This window comes from Pinus tabuliformis, chromosome 2_2, assembly GCF_031772625.1.
Source record: "Pinus tabuliformis cultivar Carrire ecotype Pingquan chromosome 2_2, CPIR1, whole genome shotgun sequence".
Taxonomy (NCBI): Eukaryota; Viridiplantae; Streptophyta; class Pinopsida; order Pinales; family Pinaceae; genus Pinus; species Pinus tabuliformis.
Window position 1 is genome coordinate 273,381,420 of NC_142300.1, and position 27,436 is coordinate 273,408,855.

The 27,436-nt window shown below is 38.3% G+C and overlaps 1 protein-coding gene and 1 non-coding gene across 3 annotated transcripts; one reads left to right on the forward strand and one right to left on the reverse strand.

The window, feature by feature from the left end:
* Positions 1–2,134: 2,134 nt before the first annotated feature.
* On the reverse strand, positions 2,135–27,436 carry LOC149192357 (putative NOT transcription complex subunit VIP2). Of its 2 annotated transcripts, XM_089404562.1 has the most exons (15): positions 26,727–27,436; positions 25,497–25,621; positions 22,902–23,013; positions 22,627–22,793; positions 22,073–22,460; positions 6,132–6,329; positions 5,869–5,970; positions 4,836–4,924; positions 4,451–4,657; positions 3,887–4,300; positions 3,737–3,789; positions 3,520–3,561; positions 3,254–3,392; positions 3,002–3,110; positions 2,135–2,699 (listed from the first exon to the last, which is right to left on the reverse strand). In XM_089404562.1, the coding sequence occupies exons 2-14, from the start codon at positions 25,533–25,535 to the stop codon at positions 3,051–3,053; spliced, it is 2,010 nt and encodes a 669-aa protein (XP_089260688.1). In that variant the 5' UTR covers positions 25,536–25,621; positions 26,727–27,436; the 3' UTR covers positions 2,135–2,699; positions 3,002–3,050. The 2 variants fall into 2 exon arrangements, with proteins under 2 accessions (XP_089260688.1, XP_089260687.1); XM_089404561.1 differs by lacking the exon at positions 2,135–2,699 and having other exon boundaries at positions 2,764–3,110; positions 26,727–27,435.
* On the forward strand, positions 22,902–22,985 carry LOC149192358 (small nucleolar RNA snoR35). Its single transcript, XR_016255264.1, has one exon. It is a non-coding gene; the product is annotated as a small nucleolar RNA snoR35 (small nucleolar RNA).

A 27,436-nucleotide genomic window follows, 5' to 3' on the forward strand; every position in this document is an offset into this window, starting at 1 on the left:
CGGAGCTTACAAGCTTACAAAGGCTAAGGACATTGAGCAAGCCAAGGGCTTCATGGGAAATTTCTGGCTTGGACAAGCTCAATTTAGGAGGCATGATCCGTTGAATATCATTCATGAACTTGGCAAGACGGATGCTAAATGAACATACAATCACCTCTCAGACAAGGATGAAGAGAAGTACTGCCGACTTCTCTCCCGCCAAGATATGCTGGATTTGACAAAGAAGGATAAAGTGGCACCACCTACATCGCCTGTCAGACCTCCTGTCAAAGGCTCTAAGGCATGGGTGGAAGCAGAGCACAGGATTTATTAGAATATCCGCAAAGAGGAAGAGATGAGAAAGGAAATCCCTCACCATATGAATAGTGAGTGACTCCGTCCCTGCTCCAAGCATAGAAGCTCATCTCCGAGGGAATGAGCCAAGACATAGCAAAGAAAGAAGTCCAGCTAAGTCCCAGACTCCAGAAACTTTGAATAATACTCCCATCCGATCACGAGCAAGTGCTAGCTCAAGCCATCAACAGATGCCCTTCATCCCTCCCGCAGTGCTTGGTTGCTCCCAAGAGTGACCAAGTACAAAGGGCATGACTACAGTGGAACTTCTAACGCGAAGCATGCCTGTTATTTAGCACCGTATTTTGCATATTATACTAAAAAGGTATATATACATATATAACTAGTTGTGGTAAATCGTAATAGGTGTGATGTTATTCACAGGTATAGGTAGGCTAGTTCTAGCGTGTAATGTACTTGGCTTGTTTGTGATTCTGGTAGTAACGATGGTGTACTTCTCCTCTCTCATCTGGTGAAAACGTGGGGGCCATCATCTCTTCTCGGCCAGTGATGGGGAACAAACTTATTCTCTTCGGGGTCTGATTGAACGGGGGAATGAACGGACGGGTAAGAATGAACGTGTCCTTCTTCTCTTTTCTCACCTGGGGGCCATATCCTCTCTCTAATAAGTTGGTAACTAGGGTCCATCTCCTCTCGTCCATTTCAGTGAACCTAATCAGTTGTTTCACCCCGCCTTTCTTCATATGTTGGGGCAATAAATCCTCTAAATAAAGCCCTTGCTAATCAAATGCAATAGGTAAACGGTATAAGAACGTATATAACGTGAAGTTTAATAAGCACCACCTCCCTTCCCTTCCCTGACTGTCCCTACACCTGAAAGCACGGTAATGCAAATAATCCCAAAAAGAAAAAGGAAGGTGCTCAGTGGTAAGACCAGGAGTTCCCAACATAAACCGTAATATCGTGTACTCGACGAATGATGAAATCCCATTTCCCATATACCAAAATGTTATGTTCCCCTGAAATGGCTACCACCTAAAACCGTAGAGAAATTTGTTGTACCTCCGCATCCGTATCACAGATACATTTTGAAAATGTTAATCTGAATATATCATCGTCAGACAGCCGTTGCTACGAATTTTGTAAGAATAAATTAACAAAAAATCCAAATAATGCCACGTGGAGAATAGTCAAGCAATCATCCATGCTAAATAAGTCAGTTATCAAACCTTAGCACCTGATATCATCAATTCATTGAAATTAAGAATTATTTTCAAAGCATATGCAACAACACATAAAAGTTACGGAGTGCTGATATCAGCAATTCAGTAGAATTTATAATTATTTTCGAAGTTACTGCACTAACACAATATATTCCAAAAGGGGTAACCAAGATTGAATCACTCTGATTAACTCACACCTTGGCTGAAAAATTTTGCCTTTATTCTGCATATATTTGGTTTCAGTAGGGAGTTTTGCAGAGTTTATTAGAAACGGTCATTTTCCTTCCGTCCAATATTTGTCCAGGTCGCGTTTGAAAACTACCGAATAAATTTCTTGACCAATAAAAAATTGCATCTAAAAAAGATATGATAACCAGTTTGTAAAATACCCGTTTAGCCGGCTCAAAAGCAGCATAACATGACAGTAAGTTTGCCTTGTGTAATTAATTGAGTTATTCAACACTGAACAATGACCAATATAAACCCCATACCACCTAATTCAGATTTATTATTGTGAATTGTACGTGCATAGTGCAAATAGACATCAGAAGTAAGATAATCAATGAATAGCTATATTACTGTATCAGGAGTTGCAAAAGCCCTGACACTCGAACTACATTGACACCATAGACTCTGGCTGATATTAAGCACATGTTACGATACAATTATCCCTCAAGTAAGTATCAGCAATTAGAAAGTATTGAAATAATCGTGAATAAAAATGTTACAATTGGAGGAATATTGAACAGTCATCAAATATTGAACAGTTACCATTGATGAAGCTCTCCCAAACGAATTACCTTGCACTCGTATTCATAGTAAGAACGCCCTGGTACATTTTGATTTACTCAAAACAGGCTTAATTCGCAACAAAAGCTGATGGGCTAATTTTGATATGATGCTTGTTCTGCCCACCAGAAACCCAAGCAAGAATAAATCTTCGAGCAGAATCCCATATTTTAACCAACTACTACTTTTCGGAAGACATGTCATGGTGATGTCAAACTACAACTTTCGTAGTTGACACCTGATTAAAGGAATCAGGAAATATCATTATTTGAGTTATATTTTCAAAAGAATTCGGCTGCCTTGGACTGAAATTTTCTATATCCAAGGAAGAAAGTAACTCTGCTTAGTCAAATACGATTTGAAGTGAAAATATGGTAAGCCTTAGATATAGACCTGCAGTATTCAACCATACATGATAAACACAGACTGAGAAGAATTCATTAACTGCTGAAATATCCTTCAGAAAGCACCATATACTCCTCGCTATTTTGCAAATTGCAACTGATGCTAAGATTTATCAGCATCTTACACGAGAGAGAGAGAGAGAGAGAAAAGGGGAGGGAGGTGGGGGAAACTTTAACTGGCAACTAGTTTATCATGCTCTATCTCAAGAAAATAAAGCATTAATCTTTCTCCATTGTACAAAAAAATGAATGAAAAACAAAATATTACTTCGGCAGGACATTGAACATTACAATGTAAAAATTTGAGAATCTCCAGTCTTGGACAATGCCGCAGGTTTTGCTAATGCTGAGGCAAATGAGGCCTATTCTCCAACTTTTCGTAGTATACCAAAAAGTTGTCCTGCAACGTGATCAGATTTTCAAACAGACTTAAATATTGGAATAAAACTTAAAATCAAAAGGTGCTATCAACTTCAACTAATCAAAATAAGGCAGTGTAGGCATTGTTGACCACAAGCCTGATAGTGGAGATGTTTTAACAACCTTCCGATCCTTCTCCCACGTAACTGGATCAAAATAAAGATAAGAACCTCGCTCGTATGTATTTGTCTTGACAAGTGGCTCTACATCTCGTATAAACCACAACCGATGTTCTCTATGATAAAACCAGCCTCTATTATACCTGCATTTAAACAAGTACCTTTAATATATACCAAACACTAGGACGTCTCAAGCTACATGGTATTTTAACTTATGCCCTTCAATGCAATATTCAAGTGTCTCAAAAAAGTGAATAAAAAGAAACTTACAATTCATTTGCAGCATATAGTTGAGCCTCATCATTAGGCATACTGCAAAGATTACAAAGTCTAATCAATAATCTTATGTAAATGAGAAAATGAAAATGTTCCAAACTATATCTTCTACACAAGTCTTTTGCACGCTACGTGACATTACAGCTTAAACTATTATATTGTGATCACATCTAAAATATTAAAAACATCAAAGAAGAGAATGCTGGAGCACCTGTAAAATATATAAAAAAGTGTCTCTTCTTGAAATTTTGAAAAATAGCCTTGCTGCATCCATTAAATTGTACAGTATTAAATTGAAAATTCTCAAAAAGGAAAAGATAGCATAGGAACTTGTATCTCTTTATGATTAAGTTCAACTCACCTGTAATCTAGGGGCAGCAGGTTGAACATAACATTGTGGTAACGTGTATTCAGGATCACCTTTTGCAGGTGCATCAGACCAGGGAGAACCAAATGTCTTGTATAGGTTTTCTCTTGAATTTAAATTTAATCCTAAAGTTGTCAGATCTATCCCCAGAGCTAATGTTGTTAGATCAGGGTCACTCATCTTGATAACGCCAAGCAAACCTAGTAATCCAAACTTGTCAATAGGAGCCTGAATCCCTTGCATAGACTTAATACCTTGATCTCTGGCGGACTGACCAACACCTACCATCTGCTGTAACCGAAATTGTGACTGATTTTGATGATGTTGATACTGCTGAATGAGCTGATCATATGAACCCAAGCTAGTTGCTGTATTATTAAGCCCAGCAGACCGCAAACCAGGAACAGCCTGAGAACTTTCAATGTTAGGTAGTCCATAAACGCTTGAATCTTATCATACAAAATGCTACTTAATGCTGAAGTAGCAGTATTTACTAAATCTGTAGTCCAAAAAAATAGCATGAAAATATTTTTCCCAGAATCTTTGCAAAAACACTACCTGAGAGTGGTATGAAGCAGAAACACCATGAGAAGATGGGAATAGATCAGAACCATGTAAATGGAGAAGATCAGCAGTGTTGCCAGATGAAAAAGTGGCTACTGCATTACTGGTTGATAGACCAGACGGACCTTGTTGCTGCTGCTGTTGTTGCTGACGATGAGAAGTGTATGAACTGCCCAATGCGAATCCAGCAGATCTTGACATCTAGAAAAAGAGAATGTCTTAAGAACCATGCCATAGATTTCTATTGAAACTATGCATCTTTATCATTGCATAAAAGATAGTCTACATATCCACCATTTACAGAGTGCATTCAAGAAAATCACTAAACTCGTATAAATCAGTGCAAAGCAAAGTGAATTTTCAACAGTCTCATACTTACAGGAAAATGAGATGGCTGCATCATTGCTATGGCATTTTCATGTTGTTGCTCTTTCTGATGTAAATCCATTGTAAATTCAGCATTTCCTCCTGCAATCAATTTGAAGACCAGAAAGTGGTTCGCAGGAAAATGTAAAATTAGCTGAAAAAGTTCAGTAAATTCCTGGAATGCAAAACACAATTAACAGTTTCATTATGGGATATCACCCTTAATACTCAATATTGAAAACTAAATTACTGATAGGCATCATTAGCATGCTTTACATTATGTGTGACATTACAAACATATTGTTTCCAATACCCACCAAATTTGACCAATTGCAAATCAAGAACATATATAAGAATGTGACGTTTTCAATATGAAAGGATTATAATTTATAGTTCTTAATTGGTAAACCGCTCTTTTCATTCTAATATTCAGGGATTCTCATGGCAAGCTAGTTTGTCTGAAGTAATAAATAAAAATTAGTAAATAGATGCTACTGTCGATTTTGAGAAAACTCAGCCCAAGCAGCTAGCTCAACTGGCTATCGCCAATGTTGTTGAGAATTTGGCTGGTTCCATGCCAGCAGTCCCTGGTTCAAATTCCCCCAGGCAAGGCACACTAGCCTACTAACAGGTTTACTAGAGCAATCCATGAATGTGGGGAAGCATCCCTTGGGTTTTCCCACAATGTTTTCCTTTGAAAAAAAAAGCTACGCCCACAGTTTTCAGGTAACAGAGGTTATTGATTTTTGACGTCCATGCACTCAATTAAAAACCATACACTAGAAATGACTCATTTTATTCAACTGTAGATATTGCTAAACTATAAGAAGGTGAAATTTAAATTAACAAAAAAACAAAAAAAAAAGACATTAACTTATTACAGGTTTTAAAACACCAAAAAAATAAAATAAAAGAAACAACGGACATAAATCCAAAGATTTTGTAAGCTGGACACAAGCTACAAGAAAACCAAATAATTATAAGCACATTACAGAATGGCCATAAGAATGCACTCAAATGAAAAATAGAAAGCTGCCGAAGCATACCTTTAAACCCAGGTAATGCTGGGAAATCTTCATTCTGGATACTGAACTCTTGGCTTTGTTGAACAACAGAATTAACACCAACACCTTGCTTTCTTAGGGAGGCTGCAGAGTATCATAACACAAATACTTTGGTCACTTGATCATCAACGGGAAACAACTATACCTTAAAACCAAGTCAATTTTTTCCTGTGTTGTATAGAATTTCACCAAATGAGCCTTTTAAAGGAACATGCACAAAAATTTGAAATTTCAACCAAGCATACCTAGTTGTCCCTGAGGCCCTCCACTGGAATTTTGACGAGCAGTCAACTGGGGGAAGTCGTTCATGTCAAATGGAGCACTATCATTTGAACCCCCATCACTAGAGAGCTGGCCATTTACCATTTGTGCCTGCCCGTGAACCATTGTTCCCCCAGAAGATGAATAGGTATTTCCTAGCAAAGAGATCATCTGTGGTGATGCTGCACATATGTACAGGTCAAGAGGATCTCTCAGTCATAGAATGTTTAGAATAAAGTTATAAACTAGTCATCACCAAACTCTTACATTATATTTTCAGCCACCCATCATTATGCAAATCATATCAACCTTTAGTATCTTTAAGAGGGATTTGATATTCCCTAAACATACAAGGGAAAAATTCTCTAGTGCAGAAATGGAAAGGGTGAGGAACCTCACATAGACAAATATCTAGATTTTGGCTTGACTAAGGCCACCATTGTTTACATTTACTCTAAAAGCTATGGATTAGTGACTCCCTTTAATTGAATTATCAAAATATCAGTCCATCTTGGAAAAGGCGTGGAGATAAATACTGTCAGAGTTATGGTCAGCAAAAGGACTAAGCAACATAACATAATGTTCAAAGCATTTAACCCCAGTCACAGGCTACAGCTGCAGAATGTTTGAGACATTCGACTTTTCAACTGAAATGACAACTGCAGAATGCTTACAACATTCATCTCCGCTAGAAGTTCTTTTCCCTGAATATTTTTTTTTAAATTAAGGGCTAAACTGAATTTAAGGACACAATTCAAGCTCCTTAGGTATCTAGGACCTGCATTCATCAATGATCAAGTATGGTTGAAATTTTAACAACTGCTATTGGAACTCATTCAATTAAGCCATGTCTTTAATCCCAAGACACAAATTCCTCTTCTAGGAGGCCTGTTGGACTCGTAGAAACTAAATAGGTCACTCTGTTTTGAGTGGACGAAGGATTTCCCTGTATATTCCACTTTTAAGTCTAATACTACCACTTCCCTCACTACACCTAGTTAAACAGTCAACTTCAGCGAACAAAATACAGAATACAATAACAGGGCAACGATTCACCCCTCTTCTGATTTGCTCACTGGAATCCAGCAATCCAATCTTTGCTGAAATTCACCATCTAATTGCCTGAAATTACAGATTCTGATCATTCACATATGGATTAAGCAGTTTCGCAAACCCCCACTGCACCCATATTATGCAATTTATGGATCTGATATATCCAATTTCATCAAACAAAGACAAGTTCCACCAGATTTCATTCAGAAATCACTAGTATGACTCCTGTTATATACAACACCAGAATAAAAAACCTAATATTAAAACCTTGATAACTGGTGATTCATATAAGAAAAGGGGAAAAGTTTTACGTGTTTGTTCATTTAGCTTATGATCACCTAACCGAACATACAATTGTTTCACTACATGTACATTCACAGAGAATCATCTCAAGGATGGACCAGCTACAAGAAGTTGCCATTTTAGACAGAAAGCAAGTTCAATTCCAATGTGGACATGTTACAGCTAGAGACAAGCTGTGTATATCAAAGGAAACTATACTCATACAAACTCACGAAAATTTAACCCAAGCCAGAACCAAGGTTGAAAGATTTCAGGGGTGCTGGTGAAGGGCTGAGTTTAAGTGCAAGCCTGCAAGGTTCAGGGATGGCATTTTTGAAATTTGGGTTTGTATGGGTACAGCAGTGTAACATTCGACATGATAAAATTGATTATTGTAAGCTGAGTCAAAGTTCCATCATCAATGTGCCAGTGTCTCTTGCATATTTAGATTCTGGTTCAAAATACTCACCAAGTACTCCAAGCTCATCTGCAGTGCTTGTAATTATAGGCAGGTCACAGAAAAATCAGTTTTCTTCATCCATGCATTTAGGATCATCTGTCAGACAGCCCTGATGGGTAGCCCAAATGGTTGAAGCCCCCGCTGCCATGTCTTTGACCCTCTGTCTTGAGGCATGGGTTCAATTCTCCTTGGATGTGTATGGGTGCAGCAGTGTAACATTCGACATGATAAAATTGATTATTGTAAGCTGAGTCAAAGTTCCATCGTTAGTCAAAGTTCCATCGTCAATGTGCCAATGTCTCTTGCATATTTAGATTCTGGTTCAAAATACTCACCAAGTACTCAAAGCTCATCTGCGGTGCTTGTAATTATAGGCAGCTTAACAAAAAAATCAGTTTTCTTCATTCATGCATTTAGGATCATCTGTCACACAGCCCTGATGGGTAGCCCAAATGGTTGAAGCCCCCCCCCCCCCCCCCCCCCGCCAAGTCTTTGACCCTCTGTCATGAGGCACGGGTTCAATTCTCCTTGGGTCCATCATGGTCAGGCTTCATGGTTGAGTCAGCTGGGCATGAGGCTCCTTCTGGTGGGCCCACCTAAGTTATTACTGGGGAAAAAGAATCATCTGTCACACATTTCCTGGACCTCAATCTTTTGATAAGGAACTTGTAAGGATTCTGAATGTCAATCCAGCTTCTGCATTCTCCCATGTGGCTTCTCTTCAAGTAATGAATAAAACATTAAGTACTCCATTTCCTTTATGGGGAGAAAGAACTGTTCACATCTGAGAAGTATCAATAAAGCAAATGTTTGTAGAGCTGTGGCATGTCTACCATGAAGTGCCCAACAATCTATCAGATCCCTATATACAAACCTATTTTAGAAAGCCTAGATTGTGCCAAACTTAGGTTGCCCACATGAAAATACGGCAAGTTGACTCCAAATTGTGAATGAAAACCTATTTTAGAAAGCCTAAATTGTGCCAAACTCATATTGCCCACATGAAAATACGGCAAGTTGACTCCAAATTGTGAATGCCTTCTCTCATGTAGCATAAATATTCTTCACTGCAATCATCAATACGATCATGACTTTTCTATCAGGGGGAAGGATGTTGATTCCTTGTCTCTCCGATATCATATCATTTAGAATGCAAAGCTTAAGAAATCATATGCATAGGAATGCTCAACTTGTTCAATGTGCCCACATACAGATATATTGTGTTCTGATATTCATATCTGCCATTCTAGGCCTCAGATTGTAGGATAACTTTCGTGAATGGTTCCTTACAACCCCTTCTCAACAGAACTGGACCGAACTGGTCAAAACTGACCAGTCCAATCAGTTGGAGGGAAAAACCGGTTTGGACCAGTGAACCAGACCGTTTTTGGCTGGTTCAGTACCGAACCGGCCTTTTTTCATTGAACCAGATTGTACAATTCTATCAAGAACACTTTAAACGAGAATTTTTTAAGTAATGACTTGTCATTGGGTAAGCCTAGTATTTGACCATATTGCCCTAATAATGCCTAATATTCAAGCCTATGGCCCTACTATTGCTATGCAATTCATGGTGATGTTAAATTCTAAAAGCACGTTGTTTTACTTAAATTTTTAACGTTACCATGAATTGACTAAGGAGCTAGGATGTTTGAGAGTGGTTCCGATCATATGGAGAAAGCAGAATTTTAGAACCCACTCAAAATCCAGCAGCCTTAACAACTGTTTAGGATTTCAGGTTGGGGGGATTGGAATGTTTGCACTGGATTTTATAACGTACGAGGGTGTGGAACTAGCATTTAATCAATAGTACCAATCCCTCTATGTACCTTGAAGTTAGTGGCATTGATTGTTGAACTCCGCTATCATGTTTCTACTAGAAATGTACCCATCACTCAAACAAAATCTTGAATTGACATGCTAAGCATTTTCTATCTTATTTTAACGCTTAGAGGGTGATATTGATGACAAAGATCCCAATATAGACAAAGATTTTGATGATATGTAGGTATTTGTTGTAGCATTGATATTTTTTGGATGCTAGAGGCCACCTAGGGCTATTTGTTGATGTATTTTCCATTTAGAAATGGATTGTATTCAGTGTTACTTTGGTTATGTGCACCCTTACATGCTATATAAATGAGAAATTTTTCTTATTTGTGTGTAGATGGTTTGGATTCATATGGATGTCATGAATATATATGTTTTTCTTTAAAATTTGAATATTGTGTGTTTTTGGTTGACCGTTTTTTTGATCCAGTTTTTTTACCTGTTCCAGTCCGGTTTGACTGATTCTCAGTCTGGGGGGTCTACCAATTCAATGACCACTCCTGTTCCGATAACATTGGCTACCTCCTCTTATAGCCTAGAACACTTTCCCAACATCATTCAATTCACCATTAGGTACTTTGGTACAATCAATGGCACTATGAACTCTTCTAGTGACTCAATCTAAGACTAGTCTACTTTATTATGTGTTACTTTTCTTCTCTTATACAATGTACAGGGCTCTCTTCGAGTGACTTGGACTAAACCTAGCCAACTTTATTCTACATTACTTTTCTTCTCTTTTACATTGTACAAGTTTTCCTTAATCGGATAAACCCTCCTATTTTAACCTTTTTCATTTTACATTGTTGTTATCATCACCTAACTTAAGCAAACCATAGCAAACTTCTAGTAAATAGCATGTTATTGATAATGGTTGCATACAAACATCTGGATTTTTAGTCCATCTTTAATTAAATAGGAAACCCTATCCATTTTGTAGATGATCTCCATTTCATTTTTTAATGCAAGAACACAACACACCATCCAAGAGATATGCTTGTATTGTTGTTGCACTATCACCACTGCAGCTTGCAAATGAGGATTTGCATATATTGCTCACTTGCATAACCTTAAAATCACCCCAACTCATCGTTGGCCTCACATAATGGGTCCTCCAAGAAGACAGTATACCAATTTAATCATTTCATATACTTGTTCAATGAAATAAACCACAAATTTTGCATCATCACAAATATTATTGTTGCACCTCAATGCTAGTGTTTGACTAACATTGCCTCCATGATGACCATGTCACTAACAATAGCAGGACATAAAGTGCATTTCCGCTACAATAGCTAGTGAAGAACATAGACTAAAGCAGATATAGCATCAACTTACTTAAGAAAACAAAGTCCATGCCGTCATACAACTAGTGTGTCTCTATGCTTCCATTCGACCTCTACCACTCGACTACTCACCCCAGGCTGCCAGTCATGACCCACTCGCTTGCGAAACCTTACACCCATCATCCACCACATCTTTACCTCTCCTACCACCACGATGTCGCCTTCACATCACTTATCATCTCAACCAACCATTTGCTCATCCCTTGCAACCAATCCCTAGCGCTTGGTTGTTGTGTGGCCCTAGTGTTGTTGTCGGCCTTTTGATAACCCAAATGTTGTCATCATTGTTGGTCCATGAATCTAGCAAGCCAAAAAGGGTGTTGACCACCCACTTTTTCCCTTTTTTTTTAATTCTTTACAAGCGACAAACAACAAAAAAATAAAATAAATAATGTGTGACCCTACATTGTTCGTACCACTGTACAGATTCGTGCGGCCTTAAACAAGTTTTCACTCCATACAATCACAACCGACTCCTTCTCAGACTCCTCTTCTCCCTTCTGTTGCTTGGCCCCACTCGTCGACCCCTTCTTCTTCTTGCCCTTACCTGCAACGATGACATTCTCCTCCTCATCTACCTCACCACTCTGGCTGCCACTCTTGGCACTTCTAGTCTCCTCCTGGATGAAATCATCCCACATCCTCCTCAAGTCTAGAAAATTTTGTCTTGCAACAATGCCATGTATGAATCCATCCCACTGTTGGGTGAAACCATCTAGTGCAATCCTAACCAACTAGTCATCAGGGATAGCCTCTCCCATTGCAGCCAACTCAGCTCTCACCTGTGTGATCTTGGTTAGGTATGAGGTCACATTGTCAGTCTTGGTCATCTTGGTGTTTCTTAGCTCCTACCTTAACACCATCTTCTTGTTCTCATTGGAACTCTGGTGTAATGTGACTAAGGACTCCCACATATTGTGGACAAACTTCTTCTTGGTCACATGAGGGAATAGGTGGTCTCTAATGGCATCAAGAATGATTCTCTTTACTTTTAAATTCTTATTGTTGAACTCACTCAACTAAGCAGGATTTGTAGAAAGTTTCACGACATTCTCCACAATGTCCAATACCTCCAACTCCTCAAACAAAAGCATCATCCTCTCCTTCCAAGGGCCAAAGTTTTCTTCCCTTGCCAATCTGTCCTCCACCCTTATACTAGTCACCATGACCATCACAACCAACACAAAAATCTCAATCTGTAAACCCAAAATATGCCTCCTCCTCAAATAACCAATCTCTGGGTATCTGACAGTGGTTTCGGTTCATTGTTTACTAACTTGTAGCAGCATGTAGCTTGTTGGTTCTTATCAGCTAAAGGTTTTCCTCAAATTTGAAGCTTCCTTTCTCAGATTTGGAGCTTCCCATGCTTTGATACCATGTTCAAAAATTTTGTTATGTTGTAGCCCTTCCCAGTTTCAAGTTTTTGCATAGGTTTAATGCCTAAACCCCAACATGACATATGAATGATATAATTGTTAGTTTTGCATTCAACTTGATACATAAGACTACTCTACTCTTTAGACCATTTCACGGCTGATATACGAATTAAATGCAAGCACATACAATTTTTACACAAGGATTTTGGTCTAATGACCCTAGAAAAACCCATAAGGGAAAAACCAATGAAAGGAGGATTTATTTGCTTCTCTAGAAATATTTTACAGTCATTAATACAACCACAGTTCTTATACTTATCTCTTCCCTAAAGAGTGTCTTTGAAGACCCTTTCAGCTCAATATCTGAACTAATAACTTTGTCCCAAGTTCAACTCTTTTGAACCAGAAATTGCACACATATGACAGCTCCTCCTACACAAGAAGTTCGCGCTCAATGACTAATAATTTTACACATAAATTTCAAACCAAAAGACACACATTCTGCCTCTAAAAACTCAAGTTTCTACAGCAGAATATTCACACAGATATTCCAAGTCTCCTCCTTGAAATACAAGCTAGATTCCAAGTATCTCCTCCCTTAAATACGAGTTGGTTCACCCTCTGCAATAGAACCAAAAATCTCGTTCACTGTGTATAGGACTACGTGTAGACAGAACATGGGGAGATTCAAATTGTTTGTACGCTGACTTTAGCAAAGATACAACTCGACCAAACTTGAAATAGCCCTCAAACTATATGCAAATTCGAGTTCTCCTCTGTACTTAAACTCGACCTCCAAGCTCTTGTAGCTACTCTCTTGTTCCTTGTTGTATATTTTTCTCCCTTAACCAAATTCGTCCTCCTCTCAAAGTCCTTGCTTACTCAAGCTCCTCCTTCGCTCTCCTCAATAGCACACATGAGAACAAAGATAAAAATCCTTTGCCTTTTCCCTTTTGTCTTCTCTAAATGAAAAGAAACCTAACCCTAGAGATCTAATGGTTGAGATTAAATCTCAACTCATTAGATCAAGGGTGGAGATCATTTTCCTCTCTTGACCCATTCTCACATGTGGTCCCAAACTCCTAATCACTTTTAATGTTTTGTACCATGTGCACTTTTTCTTTCATAAAATCATTTTAATATTAAAAGGAACTTTTTACTTTTTCTCCCTAAAGTCATATTCAAAACATAAAGTGACTTTATTAAAAAAGATACCTAGCACATATACCGATACAAGTGACTTTATCCCGTGACATTAATATAACTCATAATCTCACATGACAAAAAGGTTATTAATGTATCTTCCTGGGCCAAAAGGATAAATGCCTAGGAAATACTACCTTGGTACCATTTTTTTCAACAAATCTTGGGCCATTTCTGCATGCCTAGACACTTAGGCTTCTGAAGGAGTATCTATCCAGGCTACAAACATCAACACAATTTTTGGCCCTTCTTTGTTTCACTACTAGGGGCATTTGTTATTTCCTTTGAAAAATAAATTTTCTAAAAATTAATGGATGAAATCACCCAATATTTCAAATGGACGACTCTTCTGCATATCATCAATCTGAAATAAGAGTAACTCCAAATACAATGCCTAGGTCCACTCAAAATTCAATTTCCAATGCCATTAATGTGAAGAAACCTACGTTACCGGATCCGCGGGGGGCAAGCGGTGAAACCTCGGATCCCCGAATCCGAAACTGGTACGGATACGGATACGGTGGGATCCGTACGATCAGTTAACAAAATGTATGTCGCAGTTCAAGTGGGTTTGGATCTTCAGTTAACAGTTGATCCAACTCAGTTAATTGAAATTTTATTATCGTTTAACTTCTAGTTTCACTCCTAGTTTAGCTGCAAGGAATTCTATAAAAGGGCGTGGGCGAGTCTCGTTGGCAGCGTCGTGGGAGAGCAGGGATCTGTGCGGCGTGTGAGAGCAGGCATTTGTGCGGCTTTTCTGTGCGGTGTCGTGGGTCGAGCTGTGCAGCGTCGTGGGTCGAACAGAATCGAGCCATCCTCCAATTCTTGCGTCGTGGGTCAAGCAGAGGACCAGGCGAGCCATCCTCCAGTTCTCGTGGCGTGGGTCGAGCAGAATCGAGGGAGCAGGCGAGCCATCCTCCAGTTCTCGCGTCGTGGGTCGGGCAGAGGAGCAGGCTCCGCGCGCGTCGTCTGTCTCCGGTTCTTCGCGCGCGTCGTGGGTCAGGCAAAGCAACAGGCGTCGTGGGTCGGCCCGCAGAGTTGCAGGCGGTAACAGGCGGTAAGATTTGTATGGTTAAAAACTTAAAAATTATAATATTTTTTTATGCGTTAAATGTTATCATATGGTTAAGAATTAAAATAATTTTTTTATAAACAAAATTAAAAGTCGTCGACCCTGGCCCGTGGGCCGTAAGTTATATTAACATAACCTGTAAACATTATAATATTTTTTTTATACGTTGCAGATTATATCAATATGGCTAAAAATTAAAATATTTTTTTATAAATAAAAATTAAAAGTCCAGGCCCGTGGGCCATAGGTTATATTAATATAACCTGTAAGTTATAAATTTTTATTAAAAGCCTTAACTTGTAAGTTGAAAATAAAAATTAAAAAAATATTTTAATAATTTCAATATGTGTGTTGTTTTTTTATTAATATTTATTAATTTATTAGTTTTTAAATTATGTATATATAAAATTAATTATTTATTTAAATTTTAAATTATTTATTATAAAATAATAATTTAGAATTTTATATTTTTTTTGTAATTTTATTTTGCCCTACACATGCATATATATTTAATATTATATATAATAATATATTAGGAATAACAATTTAGAATTTTGTTTTGAGAATGACAATTTTATTAATTTTATTTGGTTATCAACGCAGGTGTGATAAACATGGAACCATTACAACATGAATCTAGTGAAGGAATAAATGTCAATAAAGATCCAAGATCTCCTTTATGGCAGTATGTGGAAATTCTTGGCAAAAACTCTAGTGGTGGTTCGTACAAATGGAGATGTAGTGAATGCAATAGCATTCGAAATGGCTCATACACTAGGGTGAAGGCCCATCTCACCGGGCAAACCAACACAGGTGTGTTAGTATGCAATGGTCCAAATGGTCCAAATGGCCAACCTGGGACAGGTTTGAGTCCTGCAAAAGTTAAGTTTTATGCATCTTTGCAAGATGTTGCTGATAGGAAATTCAGCAAGGGAAAACTCCCTGTGCAAGCCTCTACAACCAAGTCTTCATTGCCATCTACACCAGCTCTCACAAGTAATAAAAGGCCTACTCTAAGACCTCTTGAAGCAGCATTCAATAACCAAGGTAGAGAAGTTGCAGATGAGCATGTTGCTCGTTGCATCTATGCGAATGGACTAGTGTTCAATTTGGTGCGCTCTCCTTATTGGCAACAAATGATTAAAGCAGTTAATGAAGCACCAAAAGGATACAAGAGCCCCAGGTATGAAAAGGTACGCACCACTTTGTTAACATCAGAAACAAAATTTGTGGATAGACAATTACAATCAATCCGTGATACATGGGCAGAAACAGGGGTGTCCATCGTTTCTGATGGATGGAGAGACCAAAGAAATCACCCTTTAATTAATGTTATTGCAATTTGTCCCCAAGGAGCAATGTTTTTGAAGGCCATTGATTGTAGTGGAGTGGAAAAAGATGCAACGTTCATCTCCACAATTCTTATTGATGCAATAGAAAGTGTGGGGTCACAAAATGTTGTCCAAGTTATCACAGACAATGCAAAGGTTTGTAGAGCAGCGGGCCTGATTGTGGAGAGTCAATACAATCACATATTTTGGACTCCATGTGCAGTGCATTCATTGAACCTTATGCTAGCCAAGATTGGTGAAATTGAGTGGATCAATGAAATATATGTAGCATCAAAGGAGATCCAAATGTTTATCACCAATCACTCAATGTCCCAAGCCATATATCGGAGTTTTGCAAAGTTGGAGCTACTAAAGCTACTCCAATTTTAATCAATGTTATTCATTATGAGTTCTCAATTTTAATGTTCAATTTATTTTATGTCTGATTTAAGATTCTATTTTTCAATATGTTTATGTAGGTTGTCGAAACTCGATTTGCTTCCCACACTTTAGTCATAAAGAGGCTTTTGGAGGTCAGACAAGCATTACAGGCAATGGTCATTGACCCTCTTTGGGAATCATGGAGGACTTCAACTTCTGATAGAGGACAAAGAATAAAGTATATCATTCTTGATGATGCATGGTGGGACAAGGTCCAATACCTTTTGCAGTTCACAGAACCAATTCTAACCATGATTAGGGCATTTGACACAGATTTGCCTTGCTTGGGGGAAGTCTATGAAAACATAGATAGTATGTTGGAGAAAATACGGGAAATTATCAAGGCAAGTGAGCATGACCCCTTTGAAGTATTTTACAATGAAGTGAAAGACATAGTTACAAAAAGGTGGAACAAAATGACCACGCCATTACACCTTTTGGCGTATGCTCTACACCCCAAATATTACCATTCCAAAATATTGTCTTTACCTGGTAGAGCAGCACCAAACAGAGATTCTGAAGTGGTACAGGGATATAAGACAGCTTTGAGGAAAATCTATAGGGAAGTTGGAATTGCAAAGGATGTACGTGAGGAATTTGGAGCATTTGTACAATCCACTGGGATCTTTTCAGATCCAATAGCCATGGATGATCGGGGGCATATGGATCCTATTACTTGGTGGGGCTTCCATGGTGGAGATAGCACTTATCTCTCAACCCTAGCCACGAGGTTGTTATCACAGGTTGCCAGTTCCTCATCAGCTGAGAGGAACTGGAGTACATATGGCTTCATCCATTCGGTAAAGAGAAACAGATTGGGAGCAGCGAAGGCTGAGGATCTTGTATATGTCCATTCCAACCTTCGCCTTCTATCACATTCTACTTCAGAGTATAAAAAGGGTCCAAATAGGATGTGGGATGTGGAACCTGAGATATCTGACTTGAACATGACATTGAATGCCATGACTCACCTTAATCTACTTGAGGATGCTACACAACCACTTCCTACTTCTGCAACAACTTCTAACATTCCTAGCACACGATCGTCTATTCATGATGTAGAGTTGCAATATGTAGATGATGATGATGTAGACCCATTTCATGATTTGTAGACACACCTACTCTATATTATCATATTAATAAAGTGATCATTGATGAAACATTCATTTTGTTTTTACTACTATCATCTTTGTATGAGGCAAGATGCATCATTTCAATATTCAGATTCATAAATTGTCTAATAATTTTAGTTCTAATGTTGTGATTCATGAATGGTTTTGATTTTAAACATCAAATGTATTTTTTAAAATTTCAAAAAATATTATTATATATTTTTGTACTTGCCGTATCCTCGCCGTATTTGGATCCTAGCTTTTCAAAAATCCAACGGATCCGTATCCGTATCCGTATCCGCATCCGGATCCGGATCCGTATCCATCTACTGGTAACTTAGGAAGAAACCCTTGTTGCAATTTGTCAAGAATGTCACTCAAAACAAGAAGAAAATAGTGGTGGTTCAGAGTAATGATTATGCAGCCTTTGCAATCATTCATTTAAGGGCAACTACACGAGAGTTTACCATCATGTATTTGCTATTTCAAGGGATGGAATAAAAGTATGCACCTACTCATTGGAAAAAAAAGAATTGAAATGACTAGATTTCACATGGTTGCCACAGGTGGTATTATTATTGTAGACACAAAGGAGGAGGGCAGTGATGTTATTTTTAAAAACCAAAGAGTTATAGGTTCAATGGAGCCTATCAAGAAACAACCAATAACCATGATCAAATTGATGCAAGGAAGAGGTGGATTCTGTTGAAAAATGTGTAACTAGGTTCGGTCTTCATAAATATGAAATGTACTTTTGATTCTTGTATATTGTAAAATGAAAGAAATGTATTATTGTTATTTTTGTAGCATGGGTTTCATGCTCAAGGTCTTTTATTTAGAGGTCAAGCACCCATTGAGTGCTTCGAACTTGAGAAAGAGAGAGAGAGTTGGAGAGACCTGAAGAAGATTGTGCAAGAGAGGGACTTGGAGAGTAAGAGCAGAACTCCATGAGCCAAGGTTGATTCAATGTTTGCATCTGCTACTGCTACCAGTGATCTTCTTACGACAGGTTGTTCAAATTTGGGTGAACTTACTCATTCTCTTGATCTCTCATTGAAATTTGTATCTTTGTTTAACAATATCTAACAGAAGAAGAATCTAGTTGGGTTTTCCCCATGTGGGTTTTTCCCTAGTCATTGGACTTAAATTCTCTGTCTCATTTTTGTTCTTGGTTGTCTTCTTTTGTGCATTTGGTTTATGTCTACCTACAATTGCTTAACTAACATCAGTAATTGTTTCAGCATTAAACATCAGAATTTCAACAATTCTTAAGGCTTGGAACATAGAGGACATCCCTGAGATGGAGAGAGCTACCATACTCCCTTCTCAAAATTGATAATACCTACTCCCCTAGCCAAGTACTTGCGATCATCGCTTACCTCAATGTGAAACTACATCTCCTTCTTCAGTTGGCTGATATATTCCTTATTCCCGATCATATGCAAGGATGCTCCAGAATCAATGTACCATACATTGCTGCCTACAAAGCTTGCCATGCAAGCTATCAATGAGAAGTCATTCTCGAACTAAAAAGAAAATGCATCTACCTCAATCGATGCAACCACATGGTCCTTACTGGACCCCTTCTGCTTAGGACACTTAGTGGCCCACACTGGTGGCAATGGAAGCATTTGATCTTGCTCAGATCTTTCTTCTTATTCTCGCCCTTCTAACTAGACTCAGCCTTTCCTTCGCTCTTCTTGCCCTTGACTTTGCTTCTATTCTCCTCATCCTTCGTCTTTGCTGAAACTCTAGCTCTCTTCCCCCTCTGGATTTTTTCTTGGACACAATTTGACCATAGTCTTTCCCAATTGGTAAGGTTCTCTCTGCCAATGACTGCATCTATGAAGTCCTCATAGCGCAAGACTCACAAAGTCTTTGTCTGCTACAGTCTCACCCACTCTAGCTAGCTCGTCCCAAACCTAGGTGAACTTGGAAAGGTACATAATGATGGGCTCTCCCTTGCGGATTTGGATATTTCTTAGCTTGTCCTTCAAGGCAAGCTTCCTAGCATCATTGGATCCCTAATACAAATCCTAGATGGCTTTCCACATCTCATATTGTTGTCTTCTTCCCATGGAGATGAGGGATAATATGGTCTTTGATCCCCTCAAGAATGATTCTCCTGGCCTTGGCGTCATTCTTGTTATGTTGGATCAATTGTTGGGCATCTGTAGGTGGAACTATTTGATTCTGCACAAATTCTAGCACCCCGTTATCTTCCAACAACACTGAAATCCACTCCTTCCATGAGCAGAAATTTGAAGCTCCCTATAAACAATGATCTGCCATTAGTCCTTGAAAAGACACACTGCTTATCCAAAATACTGCTCTTCAAATCTCTAGCAAAAGCCTACTGACTGATTCGCACTCTTCACTGACTGAACAATTTTGGTGTTGGTATTTATGCAGAACTTTGCCATGATACCATGTTAAATTTTCTTTGAAACTCTGTGCATACTTAGATGAATTACTGAAAACAAAGCAACTAAAAACTGAAACCGAATTTACTTTCACCAAGACACAGTTTCTTAACAGTCAATAACCAGCAGAAAAATAACACCAGATATAAAAGCACATGCACACAAAATTGACACGCTTGTTTTAACCAAGAAGCCCAAAAGGGAAAACTTGTTTTCTTTGTTGTGGTATTTTATTGATTGTTCTTTGAGCAAATGGATCTATTACAATTCACACTGCTATTGTAGCTAACAATTTGCCACTGACAATGATATGTGATCTTGTACCTTCATCCTTCTCTTTATAGATAGAAATCGATGCATGCAGGAGGCCTAGTCAAATTTCAGTTCACACTAATGTCACATGTTCCCTTTGCTAGTTAACCGGAGCAAGTCCCAGTTACACTTGGACTAGCTCTCAGTTAACCAGCTCGAGTTCCTCCCTCAGTCGCTCGCTTCCTCAATCAATCTCTTAGTCGTTCGTTGCCCAAATCAATGCAGCAGTTTCCCAACCTTTTCCGTTATTACAGAAATTCTTCTTGCGATTGGAGTTCACCCTATTGCCTATTATGTGGACCGCTCCTCACGTGAAATGGCTCGTACGGCACTCACTTATCACCTGGAAGTGAAACAAACCAGTTTTTCCCCCTGCAGCCCTGTGGCTATGAGCTCCAAACAACCTCCTTTGCCCCTCCAAAGGTAATCAAACCCAGACTTTGTCGCAGAATAATTGCTAATCTGTCTCATACCAGAATTACATCTCAGAAAATCTTCACAGAACAATATTGCTAGCCACAGCCAGATGAGAGACAGCTCTATGTATTTCGCTGCAAGGTTAGCCCATTGAATCTTCCTTTGCCCAGAACAATCCAAAACTTCTAGATAAAACAGAAAAGCTTACCATATCAGGCCATAAGTGCCAGAATAAGGAAAATGGGTGTCTAGGTAGGGTGGGATCAGCTCCACTGAAACTAGACAAAGCTGACATAAGGTGGGATCACCTCCACCGAAGCTAATCAAGAATATGGGGTAGTAAACCCTCAGAGCCTCAGATCAAGAAAATAGCGATATCAAATCCAAATTGATGATGATATGACTCCAACTCTCCTTTATTTATAGATTTCCCCAATTTGTGTTTTTTGCCCCAGCCGACCCAATGTTGCCCCAAACGTTGGATAATTTATGTTTTCCCCCTTTATCAAGACTATAGCCTACACAGTTGGATAAGCTATTCCGTCCTCCCATGGGCAATTAACCCATTGGGGACATTACATCTTGCATGTATAAGGCAAGGGATGTCTAGCAAAGGTACTCGCAAAAGCTGCCAAGTTCTTGGAACTCTAAAAAGACATTGGAACCTCCTCAAATTTCATAGTATACCCAAGCAACAAAAGAAGAAGTCCTCCTTAATCTCAACATCACCAAGATGACACAGCTAGCAAATAGTATATAATCAATCAATCTCATGGTTTGTCACCATCTACAATCTATGAGAACCCACTTTGAACTAGCCCACAGGGATGCAAAAAGCATGCATCTAATGGCAAAGTGTGTAATGGGGTCAAAAAATAAGTGTGTCCGTCAGATCCATGAAGTGCAAACTTTACATTTATGGTGGCTAACAGTATTGATTTACATTGATGCATGTGTGCATATTGCATGTTTTATGTATATTTTAGAGGACTGTTCACAAGTTCAATAGTTGGTTCTGGTTCTGTTAAGTTTGCTCACTCATTTTTTCCATTCTGCAATTTAATTTCAACGAAAATGAGGGGATCAAAAATATAGTTGCCTATAGCATGACATTCAGGTCACCGGTTTAAATATTTGGTGCTTTAAGATTTCCACATGATATCATCGCATTCAATTTCAAGAGATTAAACAATTATTCGAACCTAAGAATAAGAAGTAAACAATGCATATTGAACTAAAAGACATCCTGGCTGAGAAAAATGCATACCATGTTGAAGAACACCACTCATTGGCCTGCCAGGCCCTTGAATATTGATATTTCCAGTTCCATTATTTGGTTGCAAATTTGCACGAGATGTTAAACCAGGAGCAGTTAATCCCCCACCACTACTTAAAGTTCTCCCAAGGTTACTACCAGCACCACCACCCCCAGCTAAATTGCCAACAGAACTTGAAATTCGAGGAGCAGCATTACCTACAAGTGGAGATACTCCCAATCCTGCAATAGCACCTCTATTGCCAACTGTCCCAGAAGCAGAACCCCCAGGAACAGAGCCAACTCCATTCATACTACTGCTATATGTATGAGTCCCTACAACATTAAGACCTCCTCGATTTGTCAATCCTGAGTGCCCATGCAAGCCACCATGGGATAACTGCACGTTACAGATCAACCATAACAAATATTAGCCAAAGCTTTCCCCTCTTAAAAAAGTCCATTTTATAGCCAAGAGATTGAAAAGCTGAATAAAATACTTTTTAGCCAACAGATATAGTGTTAATTGCCATTGCGAGTAGAAAGATGTACTGCATGGAGAATACCTGGGAGAGTGCAACTGGAATGTTGTTCGATGTAAAACGTCCACTAGATAGGTTTCCAGAGGGTTGATGGACCCCACTTGATGGAACACCACCCAGACCCGAATTTCGGGAAGACAGTGCAGTTGGCATGCTTGGCATGTTGTAGCTACCATGCAAATTATGCATTCCTGCATTTGCACATCTAAAAATATTATCAGAAATTTAACTGCACTGCCAATGATAATGATGATACCAAAAGAAAATTTGCATAAACATATTCAACCTGGAATTCTCACCAGAATGATGAAAAACTGGTGTTGACCCTGATTGACCAGAAAATGATGTTGCAAAAGGCCGTCCTGTGCTTGTAGAATCTGGAAGGTTCGTTGATGAGCTGTTAAGCATGGACTGCAAGCATAAGTTTCCATCAAACATGTAAGGCAACGCAATCTGTGCCTCATTACAGACCAACTTAAAAACATAAATTCTACATGTTTGTTAATACAAACAAACAGATAGCTCGAGAAGTGGAACATTCAGATAATATAAATTCCAAACAACAATGCCTGTAGAGGCAAAGAAATCTAAGTTGAGAAACTAGAATGACAACTAAGCACAAGAAATAAAAGGACGTTAATTCTTCAAACATTGGAGGACAATGGCCATAAGCATTCTTTAAAGGTCAAAGACGCCATCATGACAATATACAAGCAAAAAGTATTTAAAGCCATCATCTTCATAAACAAGAAAAAGTATTAACAAGAGAAAATTCTACGGAGATCAATGTTAGGAATTAGTTGCAAAACTTCAAAGGAGAAAAACAAAATAGTTGGGGGGAATTCTTTTTGGCCTGCACAGTTCACTAGTGGTTGCTACAGTGATAGAATGGCAAGGAATAAAAATCAAAGTTTGACTGACCCTCAGCCAGAAACTCATTTCATTGCCTATACAAGTTAGAATCACAATTTGCCAAGTATAACTAACCAAGCACATCCCACTAACTTTTCATGATGATGAAGACTATCATGAAAATGAAGCTGTAGGACTTCGAATGGAAGTCATGATTACCTAAAATGGACAAGTGCAAAAGTTTAATCCAAAGCTATCATGCACTTTAAATTTACAGTCCATCACATAAATGCCATATCCCCCTAAGTGGAGAAACATGGTGTTTGAGTGAAATGGAATGAATTTCTCCGATGCCAAAAGAGGAACAAACACTAAGAGAAGGATGCTGCAAGCTCTTGTATGAGAAAAAGTGCAGCATGGAGAGAGATTCAGCGATGATCCTCTCTAGAAATAGAAGGGAATTGAAGAAATAGTGTTATGGATTCTCCCTTAGATGAAGTAGCATGAAATAAATCAACAGATATGGCATTTGCACCCTTTGAAAAACTAACCGGTCTGACTTTGTCCATAGAGACAGTAGATTCTAATGGAATGCCACTGGGACTATGTTTGTACTTAGCAGGCAAAATAGATGTTACGAGGCAAACAGACTCAACACACATAATGTAACATCAACAAATGCCAGAGACAATTCAACACAAGTAAAGTTAACTTTGATTGAGTTACTGGAGTCAGGGCTCAAATGCATATCCTCACTCAACTGCCAACAATTTATTGCCACCTGCCCACATTCTAATATGGTGAGAAATAATAGGTGACAAGTGAACATGTACCAGGGCTTAAACACATCCACACTTATTAATTGCCAACAAGCTATTGCTATGTGCCCACATTCTAATATGGTGAGAATTAATAGATGACAAGTAGCAGTATGTCATATTGCATATTCTAATTGTAACTCAGTTAATGAGACAAACTGCAATCAATCACTTGATGGAGACAAACTGCAATCAATCACTTGATGGTCACTTCACACATCGCTGCAACAATTACTCCACAATAATTGCTCCATTGACTGATATATTCCAATTTTAGGCTCTCTATACTTTCATTAATAACTACTAACTTATAAACTATACTGTGCACCATTCAACAATCTCCTTCACGCCTTCTGTCATCTTATGCAAGTGTTCATTGTTGTCCCATTTGCGCGCATATCATGAACAAGAAAGCAAGAGATGTAAAAAGAAACCTGGCAAATGGAAGCACAACGCAATATATATAACATTGGGATGTTAGAACTGGCTTTCTACCTATTTCAGTTTTATCTATGCTATATAACCTTCACAACTGAGTTGCCCAAATACAAATTTGGGTATATAGTGAAAGCTGCTTCTTACACAAAGAGAGCATGTTTCTTGCATAAAGAGGGTGTGCTGGGATAAGGAATTGAGGGAATAATCAGTATGTATTAGAACTGGTCTAGGAATAGAAAAAAATCTCGTACAAATTTCTAGCATATAAATATCAAAAAGGGGTAGTTACTTTATTTAGTTATCCGAAGAAAATTATGAAAAATAATTATTTTTATAAAATGAGAATCTTCATATCTGGCTATGCGGGAACTGAGATTTCATAAACTATTCAAAAATGCCTTGATTGGCATGCCATAACTAATATTTTATACAAAATTAAAACCGGTGGGAATTCACCTAAACTCAAGTAACATTTCATTATTGTTTGTGAAATAAGTTTTCACAGATGGTATGAAGCCTGCCATTGAGGATGCCCTAAATAAATTCTAAATACTAAGAATAATAAGAATGATTGGACATGCTCCTAATTCAAGTGACACTCTAAAATTTTAAATGCGGCATATTTTTCATAATAAGAACCACAATTGATATTCAATTTAATGAGTTAATGCAAAACCTCAAGTGTAGAGGATTACAAAGAGAAAGGAACGTTCTCCATTGTGGCAAAGAATAAAAAATAAGAAATAGAGGATTTTTGTATGAGGGATTTAATGCTTAATTACAGACCTCTTTGGCATTGGCATCATGACGATAAGGGAAATACATATTTGAATCACTCAATCATAAGCTTTATGCATCATTTCTCCAATAAAAGAATAGTACTTTGGCTGCTTTGACTGTTACAAATGTACCTGCTGGCAAAACAGAGAAAGTACAACATCACATTTCAAACTATTTCACGATTTTAAATATTCACAACAATATTCACAAGTTGTCAATGAAGTCATCGCTCTGCCACAAAGACACCAGCATGTTATGAGTACCAAGTGCAAAGTCCTTGGTGATTGTGATGGAAGAGTGCCCCACTATAATAGCAGCTTACAAGAAGAAAATTAGACAGGTGCAATGCGTCTCTTTTGAGTTTAAAATAACTTTGTATTTAAACTTAAAGAGATATAATCAAATAAAACCATCATTTTGACGTCTGATTGTTGGTATGAACAATCAATTTTTAGAGGACATATATTAATATGAAATAAATGATGACAGTGGACCTGAGAAAGAAGTCTGCAATATCTTTCAACATGAAACAATATTTCAGAAGCTTTCCATAGGGAGGTTAGATCTAGAGAGGAGTAGCTAAAAATTTCTACTTACAGTCAATCATTTACAGTTTCTCCTGCCAGATATAATAGATGAGCTTTGAATGGTTGCAGTTTTAGGTTCTTTGACTAGTGGATCACCCGGTAGGATTTTGGCCAATGGAGCTGCTTTCATTCAGTAAAGAGTTCTTCATATAAAATGAATGCGTTCAAAATGTTTAACCGGTAAAATAAAGGGTAGTGCAAAACTTTAACCGTCGTAAAAATTTGATGTGACAGGTAATGTGAAGGTGAAATTCCAGTCCTGGCTGCGGGTATTTTTGGCATTATAGTTTTTTGGCTATGCTTGTGGAGGCCGTTTTCCCGACTCACTTTTTGGTAAGGCCCCGTTACCTGGATACACTTTAGCGGTATACACTTTTTAATCGTCAGAGGAGACTTTACATATATAGTTATGGTAAATATATTTTGGCTCTGAAAGGTACGTAAACCATCAAAGACTGACAGATTGTTATACAGATCTAATTTAAATCTTAGAAAATCAAGAGTCAAGAGCGATTTGCTTTGGTTTAGCGCGGAAAAATGAGATTAAAAAAAATTGCCTTGACTAGCTAGCATGCCTTTCATAACACAGGAGGCAAATGAAAATTCAAAAAAAAAACTATAGACAATTTAAATATAAGGGGCAGTGTACCTGTAACTTAAATATCCGCCATTTTCCGTCAGAATGATTGTAACCCTCACTGGACCGGTACAAATGCACGCCGAATCACTTTTAGAACTATAAGCCTAAAGATTTTTTCTCCTGTCTCCCACTCTTTCAGCAAGCAAAACGCTGCAGCACAGAACTGGCCTAAATAATGTCTATGCAGAGCTCGGCCGATTCACATAAAAGCAAAAGTATAAACGCAACCGCCAACCACAATCTCTGGCACCCGAGATGGCGAGATTTTCAAGGGAAAATTTGTTGAAGTCTTTTCAAAAGGTCAAAATAATAATTTCGCTGTCGACCTTAGAAACCCTTGAAGAAGTAAATATACTATCGCGACGCATCCAGAACCGGAGGATTGGCACCGAATCTTCGGTCAAAAACGGTAAAACGCCTGCTACACCGAAGCCAATTGCAAACCAAAAAAAAAAAAAAAACAAAGAAAGAAGTTTTTCTTGTTTTTTTCTCTTGAACTGCTGCAAAGATTTTACCGATTCGGTTCAGAAAATGAGTCCCGAGAGGTCTTGTGAGTATTAGCCAAAAGGAAATTTGACTGTTTTCGGAAAGTTTGCAGTGCTTCAAACCTAAGTCGAAAACATTTGGGCTTGAAAGTGGATTCGGATTCCGCTGAAAGTTTCTGATCCAGGAGCGTGGTGGGTTATATAGAAGACGACGGCAACGGGGAGATTTGGGTT